This window comes from Larus michahellis, chromosome 1 (genome assembly GCF_964199755.1).
Source record: "Larus michahellis chromosome 1, bLarMic1.1, whole genome shotgun sequence".
Classification (NCBI taxonomy): Eukaryota; Metazoa; Chordata; class Aves; order Charadriiformes; family Laridae; genus Larus; species Larus michahellis.
The window spans coordinates 204,506,780-204,530,728 of NC_133896.1; the positions used below are offsets into that span (position 1 = coordinate 204,506,780).

At 41.3% G+C, this 23,949-nt stretch overlaps 1 protein-coding gene across 1 annotated transcript; it reads left to right on the top strand.

Moving 5' to 3' along the window:
- Positions 1-1,719: 1,719 nt before the first annotated feature.
- POGLUT3 (protein O-glucosyltransferase 3) lies at positions 1,720-18,349 on the top strand. The gene is made up of 8 exons (XM_074570080.1): positions 1,720-2,003; positions 9,690-9,887; positions 11,305-11,591; positions 12,011-12,227; positions 13,630-13,826; positions 14,779-14,973; positions 15,983-16,087; positions 16,954-18,349. The coding sequence occupies exons 1-8, from the start codon at positions 1,790-1,792 to the stop codon at positions 17,077-17,079; spliced, it is 1,539 nt and encodes a 512-aa protein (XP_074426181.1). The 5' UTR covers positions 1,720-1,789; the 3' UTR covers positions 17,080-18,349.
- The last annotated feature ends 5,600 nt before the right edge of the window (positions 18,350-23,949 follow it).

The window sequence follows — 23,949 nt, forward strand, 5'->3', positions numbered from 1 at the left end:
CCACCTTCTCCAAATGTGCTCCCAGCTGGTGCAGAGGGAGAGGAAAGCCACCCTCGCTGATCCCTGCCCTGAGAGCAGCAGCTGGCGACGTACCACCTGGCCAAGGAGCATATACCTAACTCCAGATTAACACTACACAGGTTTTCTCCTGCCTGTCGGGATGTTGGTGGAGATCTGTGGTTATCTGAGGTGAGGGAGTTTAGGAGACTAAAGACGAAAGCAAGGAGGAAACCAGACTTGATAATTTCACTTTCAAGGAACCTGTTTTTCACGGTCTGTGTGCACAGAGACTTGAAGTTCATGTTGTTCAAACCTACGCAGCATTCATTCGTGCTGTCATTGTTTTGCATGTGAAAATCCAGGCTCGCATGGAAGATTGATTTAATTCTCCTCCAGCCTTGCAACCCCCCCATCTACCGACACCCTGAAATATTTCCTAGGAGCAGAAAACACTTCTGATAAAAATGATACAACGACCTTAGGAGAGAAATCATGGTCATGGAAGGTTTTCCCTGTTTACTTGTATTCCATCATTTTAAATCCATGAAATTACTTTGTTGTTCCATTTTCTAAAGAATAATACCACGATCCCTCTTTCCCCATCACCAAGCACGACGGCACCGATGAGGGCCACCTGCAGTACCTCACCCCCAGCCCAAGGCCTCCGGCTCTGGAAGGCGGGTGCATGCCTGCGCCGGGCTGGGCCAGGCGCTGGGCGGAGGCGTGATGCTCCCGGCAGGGAAAGCTGAGCCCAGGGGCTGGGAACAACCTGCCACGACGTCCCCACAGGGTCCCTGCTCTGTCCTCCACTTTAAATACAGTCACTGTGGGAAATCCTACAAACAGCGAGGAGGAATTTTAAATTATGTATTATTTTTTTCTTTTACAGCAGAACATAAGCTCTGTACATAAGCTGATACAGGCACTAACAATTAATATGCTTTACAGAAATGTGAAACATCAAAAAGAGAGAGAAATATGAAACTTCAAGAGAAGTGTAGCCAGCAGGTCGAGGGAGGTGATTCTGCCTCTCTGCTCCGCTCTGGTGAGACCCCACCTGGAGTACTGTGTCCACCTCTGGGGCCCCAACACAAGGACATGGACCTGTTGGAGCAAGTCCAGAGGAGGGCCATGAAGATGATCAGAGGGCTGGAGCACCTCTCCTATGGAGACAGGCTGAGAGAGTTGGGGTTGTTCAGCCTGGAGAAGAGAAGGCTCCAGGGAGACCTTATAGCGGCCTTCCAGTATTTAAAAGGAGCCTACTTGAAAGCTGGGAAGGGACTCTTTATCAGGGAGCGTAGTGATAGGACGAGGGGTAATGGCTTCAAACTGGAAGCACGTAGATTTAGATTAGGTATCAAGAAGAAATTCTTTCCTGTGAGGGTGGTGAGACACTGGCACAGGTTGCCCAGGGAGGTTGTTGATGCCCCATCCCTGGAAGTGTTCAAGGCCAGGCTGGATGGGGCTCTGGGCAGCCTGGTCTAGTGGGAGGTGTCCCTGCCCAGGGCAGGGGGTTTTTCCCGACCCCCCCCCCCAGTGCTCGGACCCGGGACCCGGAGGCCGCTGCCCGCTCCCCTCCGCGGGCCCAGCCCGGCGGCGCGGCCGCACCGGGACGCCGAGACTTCCCGGCCCTTCCCGCGCCTCCCCCCGGCGCTGCCCGGCCCCGGCGGGGCGGGGAGCGGGCGGCGGCCGCCGGCGGGAGCGGGCTCGGGGCCGCGCAGGCCCGGAGGAGGCCCCGGCCCCCCGCTCCCAGCGGGCGCGGTCAGCGGGGCTCGGCGGCGGCGGGGCGATGGGGAGCCGGGGGGCGATGGGGAGCCGGGGGCTGCTGCCGCTGCTGCTGGTCGCCGCCTGGCCGCCGCTGCCGGGGTCGGCGGAGCCCGTTAGCGCCGAGCGGAGCCTGGCCTGGGGCCCCGGGCTGGACGCGGGGCCGGCCCTGCCCGTGCGGTACTTCTACATCCAGGCGGTCAGCGCGGCCGGACGCAACTTCTCCCGCTCGCCGCCAGGTACCGGGACGGGCACCGGGAGGCGGGGGGGGCCGGGGCGCAGACCCTGCCCGCGGACGCGGTTTCTCGGAGGAGCTGGTCAGAGCCGCCCAACCCTTTCCCTCTTTCCCTTTTCCCCTTTCCCCCTTTCCCTCGCCGGCCACCCCTCTTCCCTTTCACCTCTTCCCTTTCCTCTTCCCCCTGCACTTTTTCCTTTCCCTTTCCCCCTTTCCTCCTTCCTCCTTTCCCCTTCCCCTTCCCCTCTTCCTTCCTTCCCCCCTCCCGAAGGCTCGCTGTGCCGTCGCCGGTCCCTGCCCGCCCCCCCGCCGCCCTTCTCGGCATCGCCCGGGACACGCAGGTCCGGTGGAGCGCGGGGCACACGGTCGAACCCCTCGTTCCTCCTCTCCTTCCTCCCTCCTCTCCTTCTTCCCCTCCTTCCCTCGGGGGGGGAGCGGCCGAGTGCCTCCCTCCGCTGGGCTGTGCGTGGCACCCACAGCCTCCTCTGAAGGCGGGGGCGGGTTACAGCGACAAACCAGCGCGCTGGAAATAAAGCAGTGCTCCCGGAGCTGGTGGATGTGCAGACATCCCAGCGCCCCGCTCAGAAGCGCTGTCGTAATTATCTGTAACGCTGCACACGCACCAGTTGCATAAAATTTCCGTCTCGGTGAGCACGGCGCTCTGGGCTCCGTTACCTTCTGGTGCTCCGTTAAGGAGTAATTTTCGTCTCTGGTTTACTCAGCACAAGCACAAACCATCCCAGGGCACTTCTCCCGAGGGTGGGAACCGGGGTTTGTTCTCGCAGTCCGGCAGTACGCTGCCAGTCTGCTGGGCTCTGCTGCAAGGGGATTCCACATGCTCAATCAATATTAAGAGTTTTAATTTAGAGTAAAAATAACTTTTGCATCGCAGATTTCATAATGAAGATAACCCTGAGATAGCCGCCCAGTGGAAATCCAGGGTTGCTAATTTCTGTAGGGTAGAGCTAGTTATTGTGCTCTGTTTTTTGTGCTCTATTATTTACTATTCCTCAAGGTGGTACTGAGAGGATATCTACCAAGCATGGACAGCCGCTTCGCGTCCTGTAGTTAGAAGGCTCCAGCTTGTGAAATAAAAGAGCAAAGATCTATTACACAGCTTATGTCTTCGGTCTGACAAAACCCCAGATACTTCAGGTCTGGAGTTTCTCCAGCTGCTGTTGCGACGTGGTGCTGGGCTGCAGCGCGGTTCTGTAATTGGGCTGAAGAATGCAACTGCTCACTCACTGCCGGTGAAGCGGGGGCTGATCTCAGCTGCGTGGGGAGAGCCTTGGGTTCAAACAACAGGTTGCTAAAAGTAAAAAGGTGTGAGGCTGAACTGGATTCTTATGCTAGTTTAAATCCTCCAAGATAAACTGATAGGACATGGGTACCGAGAACCTAGTTTTGCCCTCAGTGTGTTTGTGTATGTCTGTATTTATATTAATAAATTCAGTGACTTTGGCAATGTTTCCAGGTCATGACGCCTTCTGGCAAGGAGTGGTCTCCATTCATACCATGACATTCCGTAGGCTCCAAACCAAGGTGGTGCTGACAGGGAAGAGCAGTTGTCTCGGCCCATGTGAACTGCTGGGCCACGCCAAGAGCTACTTAGGAGAGTGCCAAGGGCCCTTGCACAATTTAGCGGTACAGCTGATCATGTTCCAGTGCACGAGAACTGTTTACTGTACTCATACAGACACGGGCTATAAAGTTCAGTTCTTAAATGATTTTAAGTATTCAAATTCTATTCATAAAATGTCAGGAAAAATGGCAATTAATAATATTTATTAAAGCACTGCCTTCCAATATAAACTAAATACATCTCAAAACATCCCTGCTGGGATAGCTAAATAAATCCGCATTATCACCTCCATTGCACAAACCAGAATAATGCCATCAGAGCTGTTAAGTCTTCCCATCTGTAAAACTTGTCCTGATCTATTACTAAATTCTGGTTTGTATGGATTAGAATTTCCGTCAAGTAGGTCAGTACTTACTGGTATCCAGTATGAAACTTATAGAGGATAATTAGCAGATTTTCAATACAGATGAGTTATCTGAGTGTCAAGTCGAATCACCAGAATCACTGCACACCACACAATGATTTCGACCTACAGGCTGTAACTCTTTGACTCATGTTTTTAGGAAGATGTCAAATTGTTGTGGTTTAACCCCAGCCAGCAACAAGGACCACACAGCTTCTCGTTCACCCCCTCTTTGGGGTTGGGGGCCCAGAAGGGCAGGGAGAGGAGGGAGAAAAGGAGGGGAAGGGGAAAAAAACCACTTCCTGGGTTGAGATAAAGACAGTTTAATAGAAAAATAACATAAAAGGAAAATAATAATAATAATGGTAAAAGAATACACAAGACACTCTCACCGCCCAGTGAATTGGTTGCCCAGCTCGACTCGAGCAGAGATCGTAGATTCCCCCCTCCCCGGCCAACCCCCATTTATATGCCAAGCGTGACATCTATGGTATGGAATATTCCATTGGCCATTCTGTTGTTCTGTCTATGCTCCTTCCCAGCCTCTATGGGAAGCTGAAAAACACCCTTGAATAGTATAAACATCACTTAGCAACAACTAAACCAATATGCATTATTGACATTCCTTTCATACCAACTCTGAAAACACAGCAACCACTAGAAAGAAACTTAACTCGGTCTCAGCTGAAACCAGGACACAAATGCTGCAGAATTCACTCTCACTAGAAACAGTACTCCAAAGGTTAAAAAATCACTGCTGAAAATATAGAACTTATTTTTAATATAAACTGAACTGCATAATTGAATCCCCTTATCCTTTTTGCTAGGTTTTCCCCTAGATTTAGCAACCTATGGATTATTTAGTTAAATGAGGAACAGAAATTGTTACTCAGCTTTGAAGAAATATGTCTATTTGAACTACAGCTCTACACGTCCTCATGCAAAAGACCATTTATGAGGAAACCAACTCCCTGACATTTTCTTCTCAAGCCTTTCAAAAGACTTACCACGGTCCTAGTGTTTGTGCTGCACTACATTCAGTCTTCACAGTCTCTGAAGTCTCTGAAGTCTCTTCACTCTGATAGAGTGAAAAGCAGGTACTTTGGCCATAAAAGTATGGATCACACCAGAGGAAATTAATAAAATGCTGTCCCAACTGTCCTAGACCTGGGTACGTTGTCCTTCTCATTTAATAAAACTGTTCCCAGGTCTTAACCACAGGGGCTCAAGCTTTTGCAGTGTCATTCTAGTTGGCATTTATTAATTTTCTCTGTTATCCAAATCCAAGAGAAGTCTAATTCCATCAGAATCATTGTGAAGAATGAAAATTTAAATAGTCCTTTTCTTCTGAAGAAATAGTCCTTCCCTGTTGCCTTCTCAGCTGCCTGATACTCAAGGCTTGCCTCTCCTAGCTCAAGAATGGTCCCATGCCTACCAGCAGGAAATCAAAGAAAGATGTCAGGAGGCCCGTAGGGATGAACAAGGAGCCTCTGACTAAATGCAGACAGAAGAAGGAAGTGTACACGAGGTGGAAGCAGGGGCAGGTGACCCAGGAGGAATACAGAGAAGCTGTCTGATCACACAGGGATGGGGTTAGAAAAGCCAAAGCTCTTCCATAGTTGAATCTGGTGAGAATATGATGGGCAACAAGAAAGGATTCTACAAGTACATCAAGAGCAACAAGAGTCTAGGGAAAATGTGAACTTGCTGCTGAATGGGACAGGGGACCTGGTGACAAGTGACACAGAAAAGGTCAAGGTACTGAAGTGCCTTCTTTGCCTTAGTCTTTACTGGTAAGACCAACCTTCAGGAATCCCAGGCCCCTGAGACCAGAGGGAAAGTCGGGCACAAGGAAGACCTACCCTTGGTGGAAGAGGATCAGTTTAGGGAGCACTTAAAAGTCTGGACATACCTAAGTCTGTGCAGTCTGATGGCATGCACCCACAAGTGCTCGGGGAGATGGCTGATGTCATTGTGAGGCCACTTTTGATTATGTGTGAAAGATTACAACAAATGAGAGACGTTCCTGAAGACTGGAAAAAGTCACGTGAAATTCAATCTGAACACAAGAAAAAGGTGTTTTTATACTGTGAGGGTGGTCAAACACGGGAGCAGATTACCCAGAGAGATTGTGGAGTCTCCATTTGTGGAGGTACTCAAAACTCAGCAGGACACGGTCCTGGACAGCCTGCTCAGGCTGACTCCTCTGAGTAGGGGCATTGGACTACATGACCTCAAGAGGTCCCTTCCAAACTCAACAGTTCAGTGATTCTCATTATGTTGTGTTTCTCCATCACGCTTCTGTTATCAAGTGTTGCATGGCACAACACGATCTTGCACAGAGCAAAGAGCTGAAGGATATATTTAGAAAGAACCTGACTACTCTCTGAATAGTTCTGGATATCTGACTCATGGACGATTTTGAAACTGGCTACAGGATTCAGGCTGATACAAGGAGGAGAAAACAAATGGGGAACCATAATTCATTGTTTCCTATAACTTCCTTTGATGCCTATAATTCTTGTGTTATCAGACAGAAGTTTTAACACAAATATCTTGTCCGTGATATGTAATCACATTTTGGAAAAAGAATTGCCTTAGGATGCTTTTAATGCAACAAATACCAGGATGTTTAAATGAGGGATTCCGCAGTCACGGAAAACATCCACTGAAGGCCATTAAAATTATATATATACAAGTTGTGATTTTTCATGTCCTTTTGTTGCAGGGGACAGTAATTTCAGAAGTATTCCTCTGTAATTTCTTTGTTCTTACTATCTTGCATTTCTCTGCTAGTGACAGTAGGATGCAAGATACTGAGCGGATCTTTGGTTTAAAGGTCAGTTTATGGCCTGTGATCATAGAATTGTTTGGGTTGGAAAAGACCTTCAAGATCATCAAGCCCAACTGTCAACCTAGCATTGCCAAGTCCACCACTAAACCAATGTTCCTAAGCACCACATCTACATGTCTTTTTGAATACCTCCAGGGATGGTGATTCAACCACTTTCCTGGGCAGCCGGTTCCAATTTTGATAACCCCTTCTGTGAAGAAATTTTTCCTTTTCGTCCAATCTAAACCTTCCCCAGCACAACTTGAGGCCTTTCCTCTTGTCCTATGATCATACAGCCATTTTTACATTATGAGTGTAGTTCTACTCTACGTCATCTTGAAAGGTAATCAGTAGCTAAATGCCAAAAATACATGAAGGGGGCAAAGCTATACTTTTCTGCCTCTTCTCTGATGATGACTCTGCTGGTAGATACACCAGAACAAGTTGAGGAGCTCCCAAATTGGGAGCCAATCTGAATCAGTTCTGCTCACATAGATCCAAGCTGTAGAGATCCAAAGCCTTGACGGTCTTAGATCTAAACCAATATACCATTCATAGAAGTTGTTCTGGAGTTTAAGTGTGTTAGCATTGCTTGAGCTACACTTGTATTTGCCCAAGGAAATGTCACACTGTGTAACTGTACAGCTCATGTGTCCTCAGGCTAGTACCTAGAGGAAGCAGGGAGGTGTCCACTCATCATTCATCTGAAAAGGAAGTACCATGTATCTGGAGCAACTTTAACATTCCTCTACCTCTCACAAGTCAGAAGTGCACTTTGGGAAATCATTCGGGACTCACAGTCAAATGAGGGCTTCTCATGATAGATCTGCTAGCTACCAAAGACAAGACTCCGCATTCCTTAGCCAGTGGGAGTGCTGCTTGCCACACCGGCATTCCAAGAAGGAATGAACATTACTTTGGCTTATTTCCTAAGTATGTTGTTGAACAAAGATATTTTGCCTGGCTTCATGGTATCTTTAGCTGGCATGGACTGTGAATAGTAAGAAAACTGAGGGCTGATTACAAATAATCTACATTTTATATTCTTACATTGGAAAACAAAGCAGAAGAGATGATGTGTTCAGCCTTGAGAGATTCTTCTGCTTACAGACATTGACCATATCATAGAATCACAGAATGGTTCGGGTTGGAAGGGACCTTAAAGATCATCTAGTTCCAACCCCCCTGCCCTGGGCAGGGACACCTCCCACTAGACCAGGCTGCTCAAAGCCCCATCCAGCCTGGCCTTGAACACTTCCAGGGATGGAGCATCCACAGCTTCTCTGGGCAACCTGTTCCAGTGCCTCACCACCCTCACAGTAAAGAATTTCTTCCTAATATCTAATCTAAATCTCCCCTCTTTCAGTTTAAAACCATTACCCCTCGTTCTATCGCTACACTCCCTGATAAAGAGTCTCTCCCCATCCTTCCTGTAGGCCCCCTTTAGGTACTGGAAGGCTGCTATAAGGTCTCCCTGGAGCCTTCTCCAAGCTGAACAACCCCAACTCTCTCAGCCTGTCTTCACAGGAGAGGTGCTCCAGCCCTCTGATCATCTTTGTGGCCCTCTTCTGGACTCACTCCAGCAGGTCCATGTCCTTCTTATGTTTGGGGCCCCAGAGGTGGACACAGTACTCCAGGTGGGGTCTCACAAGAGCATGTTTATTTATAGAGGGATCCACTCTGACAACAATCTCTGTAAGAATCTGAGTTAACTCAGAGTGACTGTTCTCTCTGTGAAGAGGCATGACGTGTTGTCCAAAAATACACATCTAAAATCATAAGGATTCTGCCTAATTTAACCTGGAGAGTCTTGGACAGTAATTGACTTGAAGCCGATTTCAAGATGCAGTGCTCTGCGGAAGACGTGATTGATTGTTAAACAACTGTGGTACTTACATACCACATTGGTGCATTATCACTGTCCTGTTCATGGATGCAAAGTATGTTAAGATATGGATTGTACAGGAATAACTGTAATATCTCAATCTTTTAGTGCTGTTGGAACACATTCAGACTTTAGTAACATCTTGATTTTATCTGGATTTTTTCAGGTCTGTTTCTTTCCGAATACTGTTTTGTGGTAACATTCATTACATTTGTTTGGTTTGCAATGGTTAGACTACAACATTTTGTGAATAATCTGTCCTTCTCTTTTTTGAAGAACAAAGTTGACGATTACCATTTGTGACAGAGATAAGGGAATATAACAGATTTATGTTTATGCATACTCATGTTACGCCCAAAATATTCCATGCCCAGTTAATAAGTCACAGTGCATTAATGACGAAATGCTGGTGATCTTTAAGCACAGGTCAGACAGACGTCCAGGAAACATCACTCCTATCATTCTCTTATCCCTGCTTTTCAGTAGCTGAGACTTTAAATTTGCGAGACAGTCAGCTGCAGCCCAAAGGTGAACAATTTGTATCTGACTCCTGCATGCTGCAGCTGCCTTTCCACAAGCTGGCAAGTATTCTTTTCTCCTGTTATTTTAACTTGGCTTCCCCTCTCTCTTACTCTAGAGGAAATGATTGCTCCTCAGAGCACTAACTCAAAAACTTAATCTTAAACCTAATCTTTGCTTCAAAATACTGTTAGCCTTTCCTTCAATGTTGTAATCATTATTTAACTTTTTATCTCCATCTACAGGTTTCCATTTATTAGGTATGTGATGATCGAGAAAATTTGGTAGGATGATCTTCCATCACTTGAAAATTATTTTACCGACTTGGTATAATCAAAAAATTTCCAGTGCAAAGTTAAATTAAATTCCATGGACATAATCCAGTAGAGTTTGCTCTCACCTATATTTCAGATATATGATTCTAATATCTTAAAATGCTTTTATCTGTTTTTATTTTCCTCTTTTCAGGAAGAACACAGTTTAAAGTGGTAATTAAGGCACTTTCTCCAAAAGAAGTCACCAGAATTTACACCCCTCGCCCTTTGGATAGAAACGATGGCACATTTCTTATGCGGTATCGGATGTATGGGAGTGTCAGAAAAGGGTTAAAAATTGAGATACTTTACGGTGATCAGCATGTAGCTCAATCTCCTTACATTCTGAAAGGTAAGGGTATTTTTTTGATTTAATGTAATGTATGATGGTAGCTACAGAAATGCTATGGACTAATTTGTTGCTAGAGGAAGGACTGGGAAATTAGAGGTTGTTTTTCCCTTGTTCATGTGCTCTCCTCACAAATGTCCTCCTCATACAGAGAAGGAAGCAGTGACAATCTCCATGCATTGCTAAATTACAGGACCTGGATGCGTAAGCATGTAGATTATGGCCTCTGACATTAGGTGATGTGTCTGGACATCTCTTCCCTCTTGCATAAGGAAATGCATCTCTTCAGATTTGGTAGGAGACAAGAGAGCAATGCTTGTATTTTTATTGTTTTCGAGCGGGTATTCACTTAAACATTGGGTTATTTTTATCTAAAGCAGAAAATATTACCTGCAAAAGCAAGGAGTTTGTGTTGTTCCCAGCGCTTTATAATTCAAATGTCTGTGATTTCTAAAAAGTGTGATCCTTCATAACAAGAAAGACAGTATTTCTTTAACCAGACAATATTTAACTTTCTTTCCATTAGCAGAATTTAATTCAGTGCAGGTCTATACTATGGAAGAACTGTATAAAAGCAGGGAAAAACAAGGCAAATTATTCTCTCATTCCAGATCTGCTTCTTTAACTTCCTTCTCTTGCTCTCAAATGGACAGCTGTTTAGCAAAGAAAAAGATAATATAAAGTTACTTCTCTGGAGAATCTTGTTTCAGTTCACCACTACTTCTAACGGAATTTGGTCATGTTTTTTGATAAAATTTCCTATATACAAACTTAGAAATGTCTTCAAACTGAAATGAAGTTGTCTTGAGTCCTCAAGGCAGTAGTACGCCTTCTTTTTGCTGGTGCATATTTGCCAGCAGCCATGAAACTATGGCACAGGACAGAACCTGTTTTGATGAGAAGTCCATGAAGTAAGGGCTTTTTTTCCATGCTCTGTGAGGCTCTTACTTATACCTAAGCTCTCTGCTTCAAAAGGACAGAAAGAATAGTTGATTATACATAAAAGAAAACACCTTATGCCAGAGGTAAAGACTACTGTATCAAAGTTCTGAATTAGGCTAAAATTGCAGCTGTAATACCTGAGCTTTGGTAGTTCTGGACAGTTAGAACAATTCTGAATACCCCACATGGTTGGCAGGCAGCACAATAATGGAGCTTCGTTTTGCAGATGAATTTTACCCTGGTAAGAAAAAATGTAGTATTTTGATTTCTGAAAAGAGAAGAACATTGCTGTTTTCTCACTTACACCTCTAAACCCCAGAAATGTTATAGGGTGGATGATTTCCGAGGAAAACTTTAGAAAACTTGGAATAAAAAATGTCAAGCCACTGTAATGTCTACATTTATATGCCCATGTGTTTGGGGAATTACGATTGATGTAGAATCACAAATACTACTCCCAGTGCTTCGTTTTCTGCAGGGCCAGTTTATCATGAATACTGTGACTGTCCTGAAGAAGACCCTGAGATCTGGCAGAACATTATGTCTTGTCCATCCCAAGAACCTCAGATTACAAAGGACTTCATTTCTTTTCCCACCATTGACCTTCAGCGACTGCTAAAGGAAATCCCAACAAAGTTCAGTCAAACAAGAGGTGCTATTGTTCATTACACTATTCTCAATAATCACATCTACCGTCGTTCCTTAGGGAAATACACAGACTTCAAAATGTTCTCTGATGAAATGATCCTGTCACTGGCAAGAAAGGTATCAGTTTTGATCATTTAAGTCTATTAAGTCACATTCTAATATGGCAATACTGCATTTGTTGTTGTATCTTCAGATTTATAATTCCTGAAGTAAAATTTGACTTTTGTTTTTTCATCAAGCTGACAGTATCTTAGGGATAATGATGGCGGGGGGGCTGAGCTTGACAGTAAATGAAATTGCTAGGAAAGCTGCCGGGGCTAAGGCCCGACTCTGCGAGCCTTTTCCTGGCCTCTGTGAGTGTTCCTTTCATACTTGCTTACGGGGCAGAAACTTGAAATTCATACCTTAAGCTAAATCTATTAACTGTCTAGTAGGTTTACTGATCCTACATGACATAAAAGAATTGAGGAATATGTGCAAGAGTGACAAACAGCTTCTATCTTTGTGTTATTATCCTTTCTTGGGTACACATTTAGGTTCGTCTTCCTGATGTGGAGTTTTATCTTAATGTTGGAGATTGGCCAGTTGAGTATCGGAAAGCTAATGATACGCCTGGTCCCATACCTGTCATTTCATGGTGTGGCTCTGTGGATTCAAGAGATATAGTCCTTCCAACGTATGATGTAACCCACTCGACTCTTGAAACCCTGCGTGGAGTCACAAACGATCTCCTTTCTATTCAAGGAAATACAGGTAAATTATACATCGTGGATTAAAAAAAAGAATTTGCAAATTCCATCAAAGCAGCAAGTTGCATTCAAATAATATGTTAAAGTCTTTAGTTCACAAGTGCCTTAGGAGGTCTCTTAATACAAGCAAGGCTAGTCTTTACAGATCGTAAACACTTCCAACGCTGTTATGAAGGAGGTGTTTAATAAGGATTTAGAGCCAAAAGTTAAGTCCAGTTTACAATAATGGTGAAGTTTAACTTAAAAGTATCCAGAAGATAGCTACTGTGACCTGTTAAAAGAAAAGTAAATATAATTAAAAGCCCTTTCTCCTCAGTGAGGGACTTGAATATGTTTCTTCTAATCAAAGAGCAATCCCTTTCCTGACGGTGAGGTGGCCCAACGTTCTGGTTACATAAGAATGAATCTGAATCCTGAAAGAAGGAAACTAGTACTATGCTGCAGCCTCTTTCAAATAAGAAAATACTGTCTGTATAAAAAAATACCTGAGAGTGCAATCTTCTGACTCGTTTTTCTAGCTTTGAAGGAAAAGTCAGTTTTACTGACAGGTGTCTTCCCCCCTTCTCCCCCTGCCAAGAAATTCATGAATACTTAGGGATCAGACAAATGGCATGAACAATACCTAAGGAGTCTTAGTGAGTGAGTGAGGAGGTATTTCTTTTTATTTTATTAGTTCACAGTTTCTCTTTTCTTTACTAGTTTTTAAATTAAATATTTTCCTTAAATTATCCATTTGAAGCACTCTCTGTTTACTGATTTAGTGCAGCTGCTTTTCCAATTAGGACACAGTAAAAGCCTACTCCACTTTATCAGGTTCTTTAAGGAAATTTCCAGCAGAAGGATGAGGAAGGACATATTTAATGTTTTTAAAAGCAAGCAGTAAGCAAAGATGAAGTCTTTCAGGCTCTCGCTAAGTATCTTGAGGACACAGTAGCCATTTTTTTTCCTTTTTAAGTCATCATTAAGCGATTCCTGAAAGTCTTAACGAAATTGCTGGGTAACAGAAGTGGATTTTACTAAAGAAATTTTGGTCATTGTGGCAGGCTTTATGGATGAAGGATTACTTTAATTACTAGTACTTTACTTACATAATTTGATTATAATCCCTTATGTAGCTTTCAAGATATTTCAAGTTATTTAAATATAAAATTGTTGAGTAGAACAGCAATTATCTGCTTTTCCTTTTACAAGTGGCTCAGTTTCTAATCCCAAAATTCAAGCCAGAACTGGGAGTTAAAACCCTGTGATTAATAGGTGATTATGGATTCATGAGAAATCGTGCCGGTTTTACCATGTCTCTGAGTGTAATGCCACGGTCATAGCAAGTTCCTTATTTGCACTAAACATAAAATGAACATTTCCTTTTATCTGAACATTGCTTTTATCTTATCACTCAACGCTCATAGGCCCAATCTGGGAAAACAAAACTGAGCAAGCGTTATTTAGAGGTCGAGACAGCCGAGAGGAACGTCTACATCTGGTCAAGTTATCCAAGGAAAATCCAGATCTACTGGATGCTGGAATAACAGGATATTTCTTCTTCAGAGAAAAAGAAAAAGAGCTGGGAAAGGTTCCGCTGATGGGCTTCTTTGACTTCTTTAAGGTAGCAAGGACGTTGCAGTCTTGGATTAATTTTGCTGTCAAGTTCTTACCAACTGAAAAGACAAGGCTTACTTCTGCTAATTCCATTCAGTAAACAAAACAATTATGCGACACTGGGAACACTGGTCTATTTGGGGTAGACAGACCACCTGTAATCAAAGTCATAGCATGACACACTTCTAAAGAAAGCCACTATACCTTTTTCGTAGAGTCCCTTAGAGACAGTTCTTGGAGACTTATTTTTTTTAATAGCTTGAGAAGTTTGATTTCTCACCATCAGAGTTTCTTCTGTTTGGGGTAAATATGAAAACAATGCACACAATCTCTGTCCATTGCAAGTACGTTATGGATTCACAAAGAGTCCTTGTAGTAACAACTTAGAAAAACAGATGGGTGTTTTTCTTGCACTTCAACACACAAATTCCATGGCAACAGAAGTATAAAAAGTAAAGCAGACAGAGTCCTGTAAAAAAATTGTAATATATGGCAATTGGAAGTTCTGTTCCAGAGAATATATCAGAAATGCTGTAACAGCCAAGAGCATCTGCCAGAGCAGTACATTCATGGTTACTTCTAGTATAATGTTTCAGATTATTCTACTTAATAATACAATTTTAAGTCAAAATAAATGTTAATTTATGTATAGATTAATTTTATTTCCTTCCCGGCTCTACCCCTTTCTCTTTAGTACCCCAGCGCACTTTAATAGAATACCCATCAGGCAGTTCATGTGACACAAAAGTTCTTGACTGTCAGTCTTGGGTTGAAAACAAATCCTTTTTGCATTTTGTTATCCAGAACACCATGAAACTACACCTGCTTAACACTAAAACAGGTTTGAAGATAAGAATTAAGAAATACAATTATGTCTTGCCTGTGAAAATAATCTTCTATACAGTCAGTGTTCCGATTCAAAACATTTCTCCTCTTTTTCTTCTGTCTTCATGTTGTAGTACAAATACCAAGTGAATGTAGATGGGACCGTAGCAGCTTACAGGTTTCCATACCTCTTGCTGGGTGACAGCCTAGTATTGAAGCAAGATTCCCAGTACTATGAACACTTTTATATTGGATTAAAACCCTGGAAACATTATGTTCCAGTTAAGAGAAACTTAGAGGACTTGCTAGAGAAAATAAAATGGGCTAAGGTAAGTTTCATTACTAATTCAAATTCAAAGTGATAAACAAACATGTAAACAATTTATGTTAATGCTCTCTTCTTTTTGTACCTCCACATACATACTTTACATCAACTTTACTGAGATCATGGGATAAAGGAAGTACATTTTGTTGTTAGTGTAAGATGGGAAGGCCTTAATTCAAGTAACCATCTCTATTCAGGGAAATACTTATGAATTCATTTTAGGTATGTGCAGAAATGTTTCATGAGTCAGAGCATTAGTATACTGACTAATGCGGGTAATTGTCAAAGAAACGCCCAGAATCCTAGATACTACTTAATTAATTCTATCACTTTTTTTATGGTCCTGGCTAGAAGTCATTGCATGTTCTGTTTGAATGTACAAAAAAATCACTGCTCTGCAACATGCTCAGAATGAGAGGCTGGGATTCTGTAAACTAAAAACGGATAAAATTATGGGATCAAAACCACCATTTGTGCTTTAAGTTTAGCTATTAGGTTAAAGAACACAGGAAAAGTTTCTGTTCTGAGGGTACTGTAGTTCTTCATAAAGAATCAGATGAAAATACTAAAAGCTTTGAAATATAGACCTAAAAAACTTGAGAGTAAGTACATGAATTCAAGCAGTTATTTTTAAAAGGAAGACACTGAATTCAGTTGCACAGGAGAGGACAACTGCTGTGGCTTTGTCTTCTGTAAAACCGTGTGGGAGATGTCAGACCTGATTTTGAAGAGGTTTGTGGCTTGGACAAAACAGTAGTCAACTGAGTTTTCAAAATTGTACAATTATCCATGAAAGTTGTTATTGATAGCCCTAAGGTACCAGTTATGACCATAAAAGCAATCCAGTATTTTTAAAAAATCTGCAATTTAAAGAGTGCCTTTGCAGTCTACCAATAATTGCGCGTAAGGTTGCAGATTTGAATAGCCCTTTTAATAAAACTTCTAATGCCAGCCAGGCTTTCAGTAACTCACTGATTGCTCTATTATTCATTCATTTCATCTCAATTTTCCAGGAAAATGATGAAGAAGCAAGAAAAATTGCTAAAGAAGGACAATTAATGGCAAGAGAATTACTTCAGCCTCACAGACTTTACTGTTACTATTATAAAGTGCTCCAGGTTAGTACAATATATCACTTTATTACTTTCCCCCAATTGCTTCTGCTACCGATGCTACAAATTTTATATTCAGTCCTCACTTGCATCAATAGCAGACACAGTTCATGTTATTCACAGGAGATCAGTGTGAAGAGCTTAGCTAAAACCTGCTTCATCATTGCAGAGTCAACCTGACATAATAGTTGTTTTACAGAATCAGATATTTTAATTTTTTTTTGTCCCCATCCCCGCATTCAGACTTGTTTTCAGTGTCGCTTGATATGTGGTTTCTAATAGACTTAGGAGATAATCTGTATACAACTTTCTTCCTTTTTTGGAAGGAAGTTGAGCCCTCATGAGCTACTTCACTGTATTACGAAACGATGAATACATGGAAAAGAAATTCCAGAATTATGGCTAGTAGAGTGGTAAGGGGTGAAGCAGCCAAACAGTCATTGCCTCCCTAGGAGATGCAAATCTCTAGTGAAAGAAGTTTCTGTTCTCTGAAAGTACTAATTTCTTTTTCCTGTTTTGCTATGCAGAGTTATATCCCATCTTGAGCAGCCAGAGGTTGACACAAAGTTTGGAACTGTTCATTGTACAAAAATGACAGCATTACCTGCATAAAGTAGTTAGAGGCACAAATAATGGCAATATTGAAATTACCATTAATAATAGGACAGGGGAAAACATTAAAGGTGGTTTTCAGAGGCAGTGTATCCTATTAGTAGGTGTTCTATAAAAACACCGTGTAAACAGGTTGTAAACAATGACATAAGGAGCCTGAATAAAGGCAAGCTTGTGAGTGGAAGGGAGGAGGAAAAATCTGTTTCATGAATTATACGTTGGTGCTTATAGCATTCTTAAATGTTGTTTACATATTTCAGAAATATGCCAAACACCAAGCCAGCAAACCTGAAATACGGGATGGAATGGAACTTGTACCTCAGCCTGATGACAGAGACTCAGTGTGCAGCTGCCACAGAAAAAAGCCTTTAAGGGAAGATCTATAACTGTACCGGATGGAGAAAATCACCCACTTACAATGCAAGAATTTAAATAGGAATTAAGCTGTGAAATCTAAGACACTTAATGCACTAGCAAACATTCTTAGTTATGTATTCTTCTTGTATTTCCATATCCTTTTTCACACTGACTCTGATCTACAATGTTGGTTCCCACAATTTTGTCTCCGTGGCCACCACCAGACAGATACCGAGCCTGTAATGGGCAGTGTCTAGGGAATCTGTTTGATGTACTGCATCATCAGGAAGAAGAGCACAGTCCTGCTCATGTTCCAGCTGGGACCTAGTCACCAAAGTTTTATGAGGAACCAGTCATCCACAAAAGATCTTCCATGAGTCAATGCAAGTTATTCTAAAGGAGCATTTGCAACATACTAAAACAGTGTTATGATTTCTTCATAAAGTTTACCTCACTGTTAGATTGTTTCTTGTATACAAAACAATTTTCTAATTAGACAAAGAAAATGAATATTTGAGATTTACAGATACCAAATCCGGTGTTGCTCTGAGATTTTTTTGTGGTCTATGACAGATAACAGAATAGAGAACATGATATAATATTTATCAATTTCAGAGGAAAATGGAGAGGAGGGGGAGAGATGAGAATAATATTTTTATAAGCACCATGGCTGTGAATCACCAAAATGAAGTGCTGCTTTAAAGCAGACTGTGTAGCTATCACAAACACAGTGCTTTGAGTGCCAAGACACCACTCTGAAGACCTGTTCCCTGCCAGTGACCATATTTGTGAATATAGGCACATGCACAAAAGAACATAGGAACTTCAGGTGAGCACGGGTGAAATACTGGTGTCATAGTTCAACAACACAGTCTACAGTATGCTAGGCTACCTGAATATTCACACATCTGAAATTGAGTGAATTGTTTTGGTTCAAACATATGACAGAAAAACCTATGCTGTACTTTCTATGTAATAGTCTAGGGCTTAGAGACCTTACTAAATAACTGGGAAGCCAGTTGTCCTCCTTGGTTTGATTCAAAGCCATTTTTCCAGAGAGTGCCTTAGCTTCAGAGTGGAGAAGAGGTCTTCAGGTCTTCCACTGAAGTTGTGCAGCCATGAAGCTAACAATTCAAAAGTCATACCATAAAGTGTGCCTTTGGGTGGGGCGGAGTAATAATCCTAGTCCTGGATGAGACTCCCAATACCTCTGTTGATTTTTACCCAAGTTTGTCTACTTCAAAATGCATAAACAATCCTGGAAGGAGCCATCAATAACAAGACCAATGCTCACAAGCACCCATTTCTGTCCTCTGCGTTTTCATTTTGGCTAATGTAGGCTGCCTGAGCAACTTCCTACTCAGCTATACTCAGATAATGTCTTTCATGGTTACCAAATTCTCCCCATGCAAAAAGGAATGGAAATGTCTTAAGATTGTGCTTAGGTGCACAAAATCTAGTGCTCTACACCTCATACAGGCTTCATTCTTGGTTCTACACTGCAAGTTACTCTCATGAAATACATAAAACAACATTTCTGCCCTAGAACAGGAAGAAAAACTAGATTTTTCTGTATGCTAAATATGGAAAGAACTTCAAGTTTCTGAAGAGATTAATGCAGCTGTCCATCAGTCATTTATTACATTATGCCAGTTCAGAAAAAACCTGAAACACGTTGCTCTATCCATCATCCTCTTTGTTCTGGTTCTAACACTAATATATATAGAGGTTGTATTTTTATTTAGCATGACAGTCCTAGAACTTCAGACTACAAATATATGTTCGGCTCATCTGACAAAATTTTCTACATCAAAATTCAGGAACGGGGTTCCATTGCTGAAGCTGACACTTAAAACTGAGTCTGTGCTCCTCTCCGTGTACAGTCATTTTTACTGTATAATAATCTTATTTTGTGATATTATCCATTATACCAAGTGCATTTTATATTCACCAGTATTTATGGAAGTGGTGTGCTCAGCAAAGGCAATTAAGCATACCAGATGGTTGAAGCAACAAAGTTTTCCACCTCTCACACACATATTTCAAACCAAAAGTCCAAAAATGATCTGTTTATATTTTTAAAAATGAGAGGGAACAGGGGGAGTCACGATGCATGTGTTGGGTTCTTTGGAAGTATCTGTGTAGGAAAACTTGCCTGGCTTGAAACAGAAGTCTTTCACACTGGAAGAAGAATCAGATAAAATTTAAATGGTCGTGAATATAAATAAATGTGAATATTTCATCCCTCCTTTCTTCCCTCATAAAAAGGAAAAAAAGCCATTCTAAATTCATCTCTGCCAAAAAATCTCCTTGCTTTTGTAATAAGCATCCCTTCAAAGCAAAGACTAGTTTGTCACAGAATGCCTTACAGATGCTTTAATAGCTTAGAGGCAAGAAATATCCTGAAAAATATGAATACATTCATCTTCCTGCCAAAACTAAAAAACAGTAAAGACATGGTAGAACTTTCATTAAAAGTGCTTAGTCATTTGAGAAAATCTGGTTCAATTTTTAACTACAGATTTCCAAAGATAAAAGAAGGTAAGACAAAGCCTCTCTTCTTTCCATTGGTGGTACTATATGCGATTTAAATTGTAATGAAAAGCAATCGTAACAATTCCCCTCCAGGCCAGAAAAGATGTCAGATCTATTTTAGTTTGATGACAGGATGATACTCATTGGGCTGGTGTGTTACAGGAATAGCTAAATATTCAGTAAAACCTGTTTGTACAAAGTGTAATACATACATTACACAGTATTTTTAAGCAACATACATACACTGGAGTTTCTATTACTCTGTAGTAGTTCTTGAAGAGCAACTGAGTAAATCTCTTGTACATCTAGCAGTTGGTGGTAATTTAAAAAAATAGTTACCATACCACAGTACTGAATTTTGCTACAGTAATTTCAGCTTTTAATGCACAATGTAGGATTTAATATAGAGAGTAAAATTTGTCCTGTTTTAATCAATGGTAGTCATCTTTAACACACTGTAGAACTTATCACTGATGATGGAGACAGGTTTATTTGTTTGAAATAGTATGTCCTGAAGTCCAGGGCCAATATTTTCAAACATGGGAATCTAAATAGAAGTGGTCTGACTTCCAAAAATGTTGGTCATGTAGTGTCTTTACTTAAGGTTCCTTATTTTCATATTGCTTTAACATTAACAGTAGTTTCATAGAGTGAACACTCCAGAAAATTAGTCCTTTTATGTTTTGTCGCATCTATGTCCTAATATATTTAGGCACCCACATTTGGAAATACTCACCCAACCTCAGTTTCACCTTGAAATAAGAACTAGTAAATCACGATCCGTTGAACATAAAGGAGATATAAATTCAGTACATTTTTAGACTGTATTTTTGAGATTTACCTCAAGATAACTAATGTACTAGTTTCATGACAGTATTGTGCCAGATCTGCCTTGTAGATTCATAATTAAAAAAACCCCATAATCAAAGCTTGCCAGATGGAATGTTAGATTCAAGCATCCTGGGAAGCATACGCCCGACATTTATTACATTAGAAAGTAAATTATTTAGTTAGGGAGGAGAGCTGACAGGGAAAACATACATCACCTGTTTGAGCATGTTTGAGAAGCTTGCAAAGAAATGATAATAAGGAAAAGAAGCATTACATAAACCTAGGACATTATCAGCTCCTTTACCACTTCAGTTTTTCAAAAGTTTTCTCTTGCAAGGGCAGTGATGAAGTGCAAGATTTTATATAAATAAATTATTCTTTAATTTCACAGGATTTAACCACAAGAAACTTCTTGTCTGTGAATACTTTTATAGCATTTTAATGAGGCTCTGAGTACTAATGCTTGCCGTTTGTTTTGAGTTGTTAAAAATGTAAAAAAATTATACTATAGAGACTTATGCCACTAATTTTGTATTTTGCTGTAAGAACAAGGGAAAAAGGATTATTTTGCATGTCTGTATGAAGACATTTGAGACATCTGTAGCACATACCTTAATCGATTCTCATCATGCGAGTGGTGATAAGCAAGAGATGTATTAGCAAGAGTGTGGCCATCAGGTGAAGGGAGATGTTTCTTCCCTCCCGTTTGGCAGTTGCGAGACTGCAATCGGAGTACTGTATTCAGTTGTGGACTCCCCTATACAAGAAATACATTAACATAGCGGAGCAGATACAGCTGCCAACCACCAAGGTGATAAAGGGGTTGGGGCGCATGAAGTACGAGGAGAAGCTGAGTGAGGAGGGTTAGGTGAGCCTTAAAAACAGAAGGCAAGGGAAAGATTACCTTGTTGACCTCTAAAGTGAGAGCGTAGAAAAGATGAAGCCAGCCTTCTCAGAGGTAGACAGCAGAAGGCCTACAGACAACAGACACTAGCTGCAAGACAGGAAATTCCAATTAGATAAGGGAAAAAGAAATCTTCACACTGATATCCCCAAGGAGATTAAGCTTCGTCTATATGACCTCCAGATGTTCATTATTCTATGAACTACATTTTGCTCATACAACAAGCATTTATCTAATCACATAGCAGGAGGATAAAAACATCCAGTTCTTGAGTGTCTCCAAGAGGCAATGTAACTTTTCTGTGCTGACACTTCTGACACTATTCATGTTTATGTCTCCCTTGATAATATTGACTAAGTTTTGCAGATACTTTAATGTTGCCTCACAAGGCTATAAAATTATATATTAATATTATATATTATTACTATATATTTTGACAATATACCATAGTCATGCAGTACATAGAGGATTTGACAGAAATAGGACACTTTGATTTGTCATTACCTGCTTGGACTGATTCAAAGTGCAAGACCTGCTCTTTCAAGAAGCTGAATATACACTTTACATGTATGAGATAATTACAAAAGATTTTGAGTACAGTTATGAACCAAAGTAATTAATTTTAAGCAGTCAATAGGAATATTACAAATAAAGTGTATTTATAAGTTATAAATATGCTTAAATGCCAGCATACTTTGTAGGCCACTGGTGAGTGATCATTACATATTCCCACTTATTATTACATATCCCACTTCCAACACTAAAAAAATCAGTTAAGATCCATCTGTACCACAGACGTGCAGTGTAGCATACAGAACTCAAGACAGCTCAGCAGAATACTAGAAGGGCTCACCTGAAATAGGACAGAGCTTCACATGGTAACCTTCCTGAAAGCTGGAAACCCATGGAATACATTATTCTGCATGGAACCTGTCTAAAAGCTGATCAATTCCTGCTATACTTGTGAGAGTAATTTCCACTACAGCTTATGCAACTCAGAGACGTTGTTTAGCATTAGCAGATGTTGTTGCTTACCTTTGGGTCAACAGTAACCACACTTCCAGCTGCTCTTTTTCCCCCAAAATGTTATACCCAAGAAAAAAAAATATATTTTTCTCCCCAAGCTGTTATACCACTCCAACTGTAGAGATATGCCACCTTATGGTGGCATAGCCAGGATAAACCAAAATGGTTGCTACCAAGTTAGCATCCTGAAGGTCTAACACCTGATTTCATCTTGCATGTTACTCTGTCGTGCTTTAACCCCAGCCAGCAACCAGGACCACGCAGCTGCTTGCTCCATCTCCCCAGTTTGGATGGGGGAGAGAATCGGAAGGGTAAAAGTGAGAAAACTCATGGATTGAGATAAAGACAGTTTATTAAGTAAAGCAAAAGCCGTGCACAAAGCAAAGCAAAACAAGGAGTTCATTCACTACTTCCCATCAGCAGGCAGGTATTCAGCCATCTCCAGGGAAGCAGGGCTCTGTCATGGGTAACGGTTACTTGTGAAGACAAAACACCGTTAACTCCAAATGTCCCCCGCTTCCTTCTTCTTCCCCCAGCTCTGTATACTGAGTATGACGTCCCATGGTACGGAATATCCCTTTGGTCAGTTGGGGTCAGCTGTTTCGGCTGTGTCTTCTCCCAGCTTCTTGTGCCCCTCAGCCTGCTCGCTGGGGCGGTGTGAGAGGCAGAAAAGGCCTTGAGAGCTCAGCAACAACGAAAAACATCAGTGCGTTGTCAACACTATTTTCATCCCAAATCCAAAACATAGCACTATACCAGCTGCTAGTGACAAAGTAACTCTATCCCAGTTGAAACCATGACATACTCTCACCAAAATTTTCACTGTTGCAACAGAAAGAGATTTAAATATTTTATTAATTTTACCATGGAAATCTGCTGACAGAGTGAAAAATGGTTTAGAGCTAAAATTGTGTTTGCTTCCAAGTGATGATGTTTTCGCTCCTATGCTTAAAACCATCAGCTGTTACCACAGGAAGAAGGTAATTTTGTCAGTAAAGTTCATTTCATTTAATGAATTTTTAAAAAAACAACACACAAACCAAACTGTAATATCTCAAACCAAACCAAAAAACACTCTGCAGGTAAAAGTTGTTACTCTTTTAAAGAAAGATGGCTTTTACAGATACTTTGATACTTCACTTCACTACAAAGTGAAGGCAAAGCATGAAGGGAACTTCACAAGCAAAATAAGTTTAAAGGGATACTTCAGGAATAGTCTATACCATATTACTGTACACTAATAATGAACTCCAAGATTACGTAATTCACAACAGTGAAATTAAGAGTCAGGGTTATACGATAAGATTTTATCCACTAAAATACAATATACAGAAGAATCAAGAAAACATCATCTCTCTGACATAACCACTCAAGCAAAATCCTGTACAGAGATTCAACTCATTCTGGCAGGTGTCCTTAAGACAGTTTACTTCTGCTGTTTGGTAAGGCGAGTTATTTTAAAAATGTCAGAAATGTACGTTGCTGATAGAAGCTACATCTCTGCCAATAAATTCTGCTTTCTTCTGCCCTATGAATGAAGCTACTTTAATGTGGACTAACCCCCGCTGACCCAACTCCAGCATGCCTTTTCACACTACAACCA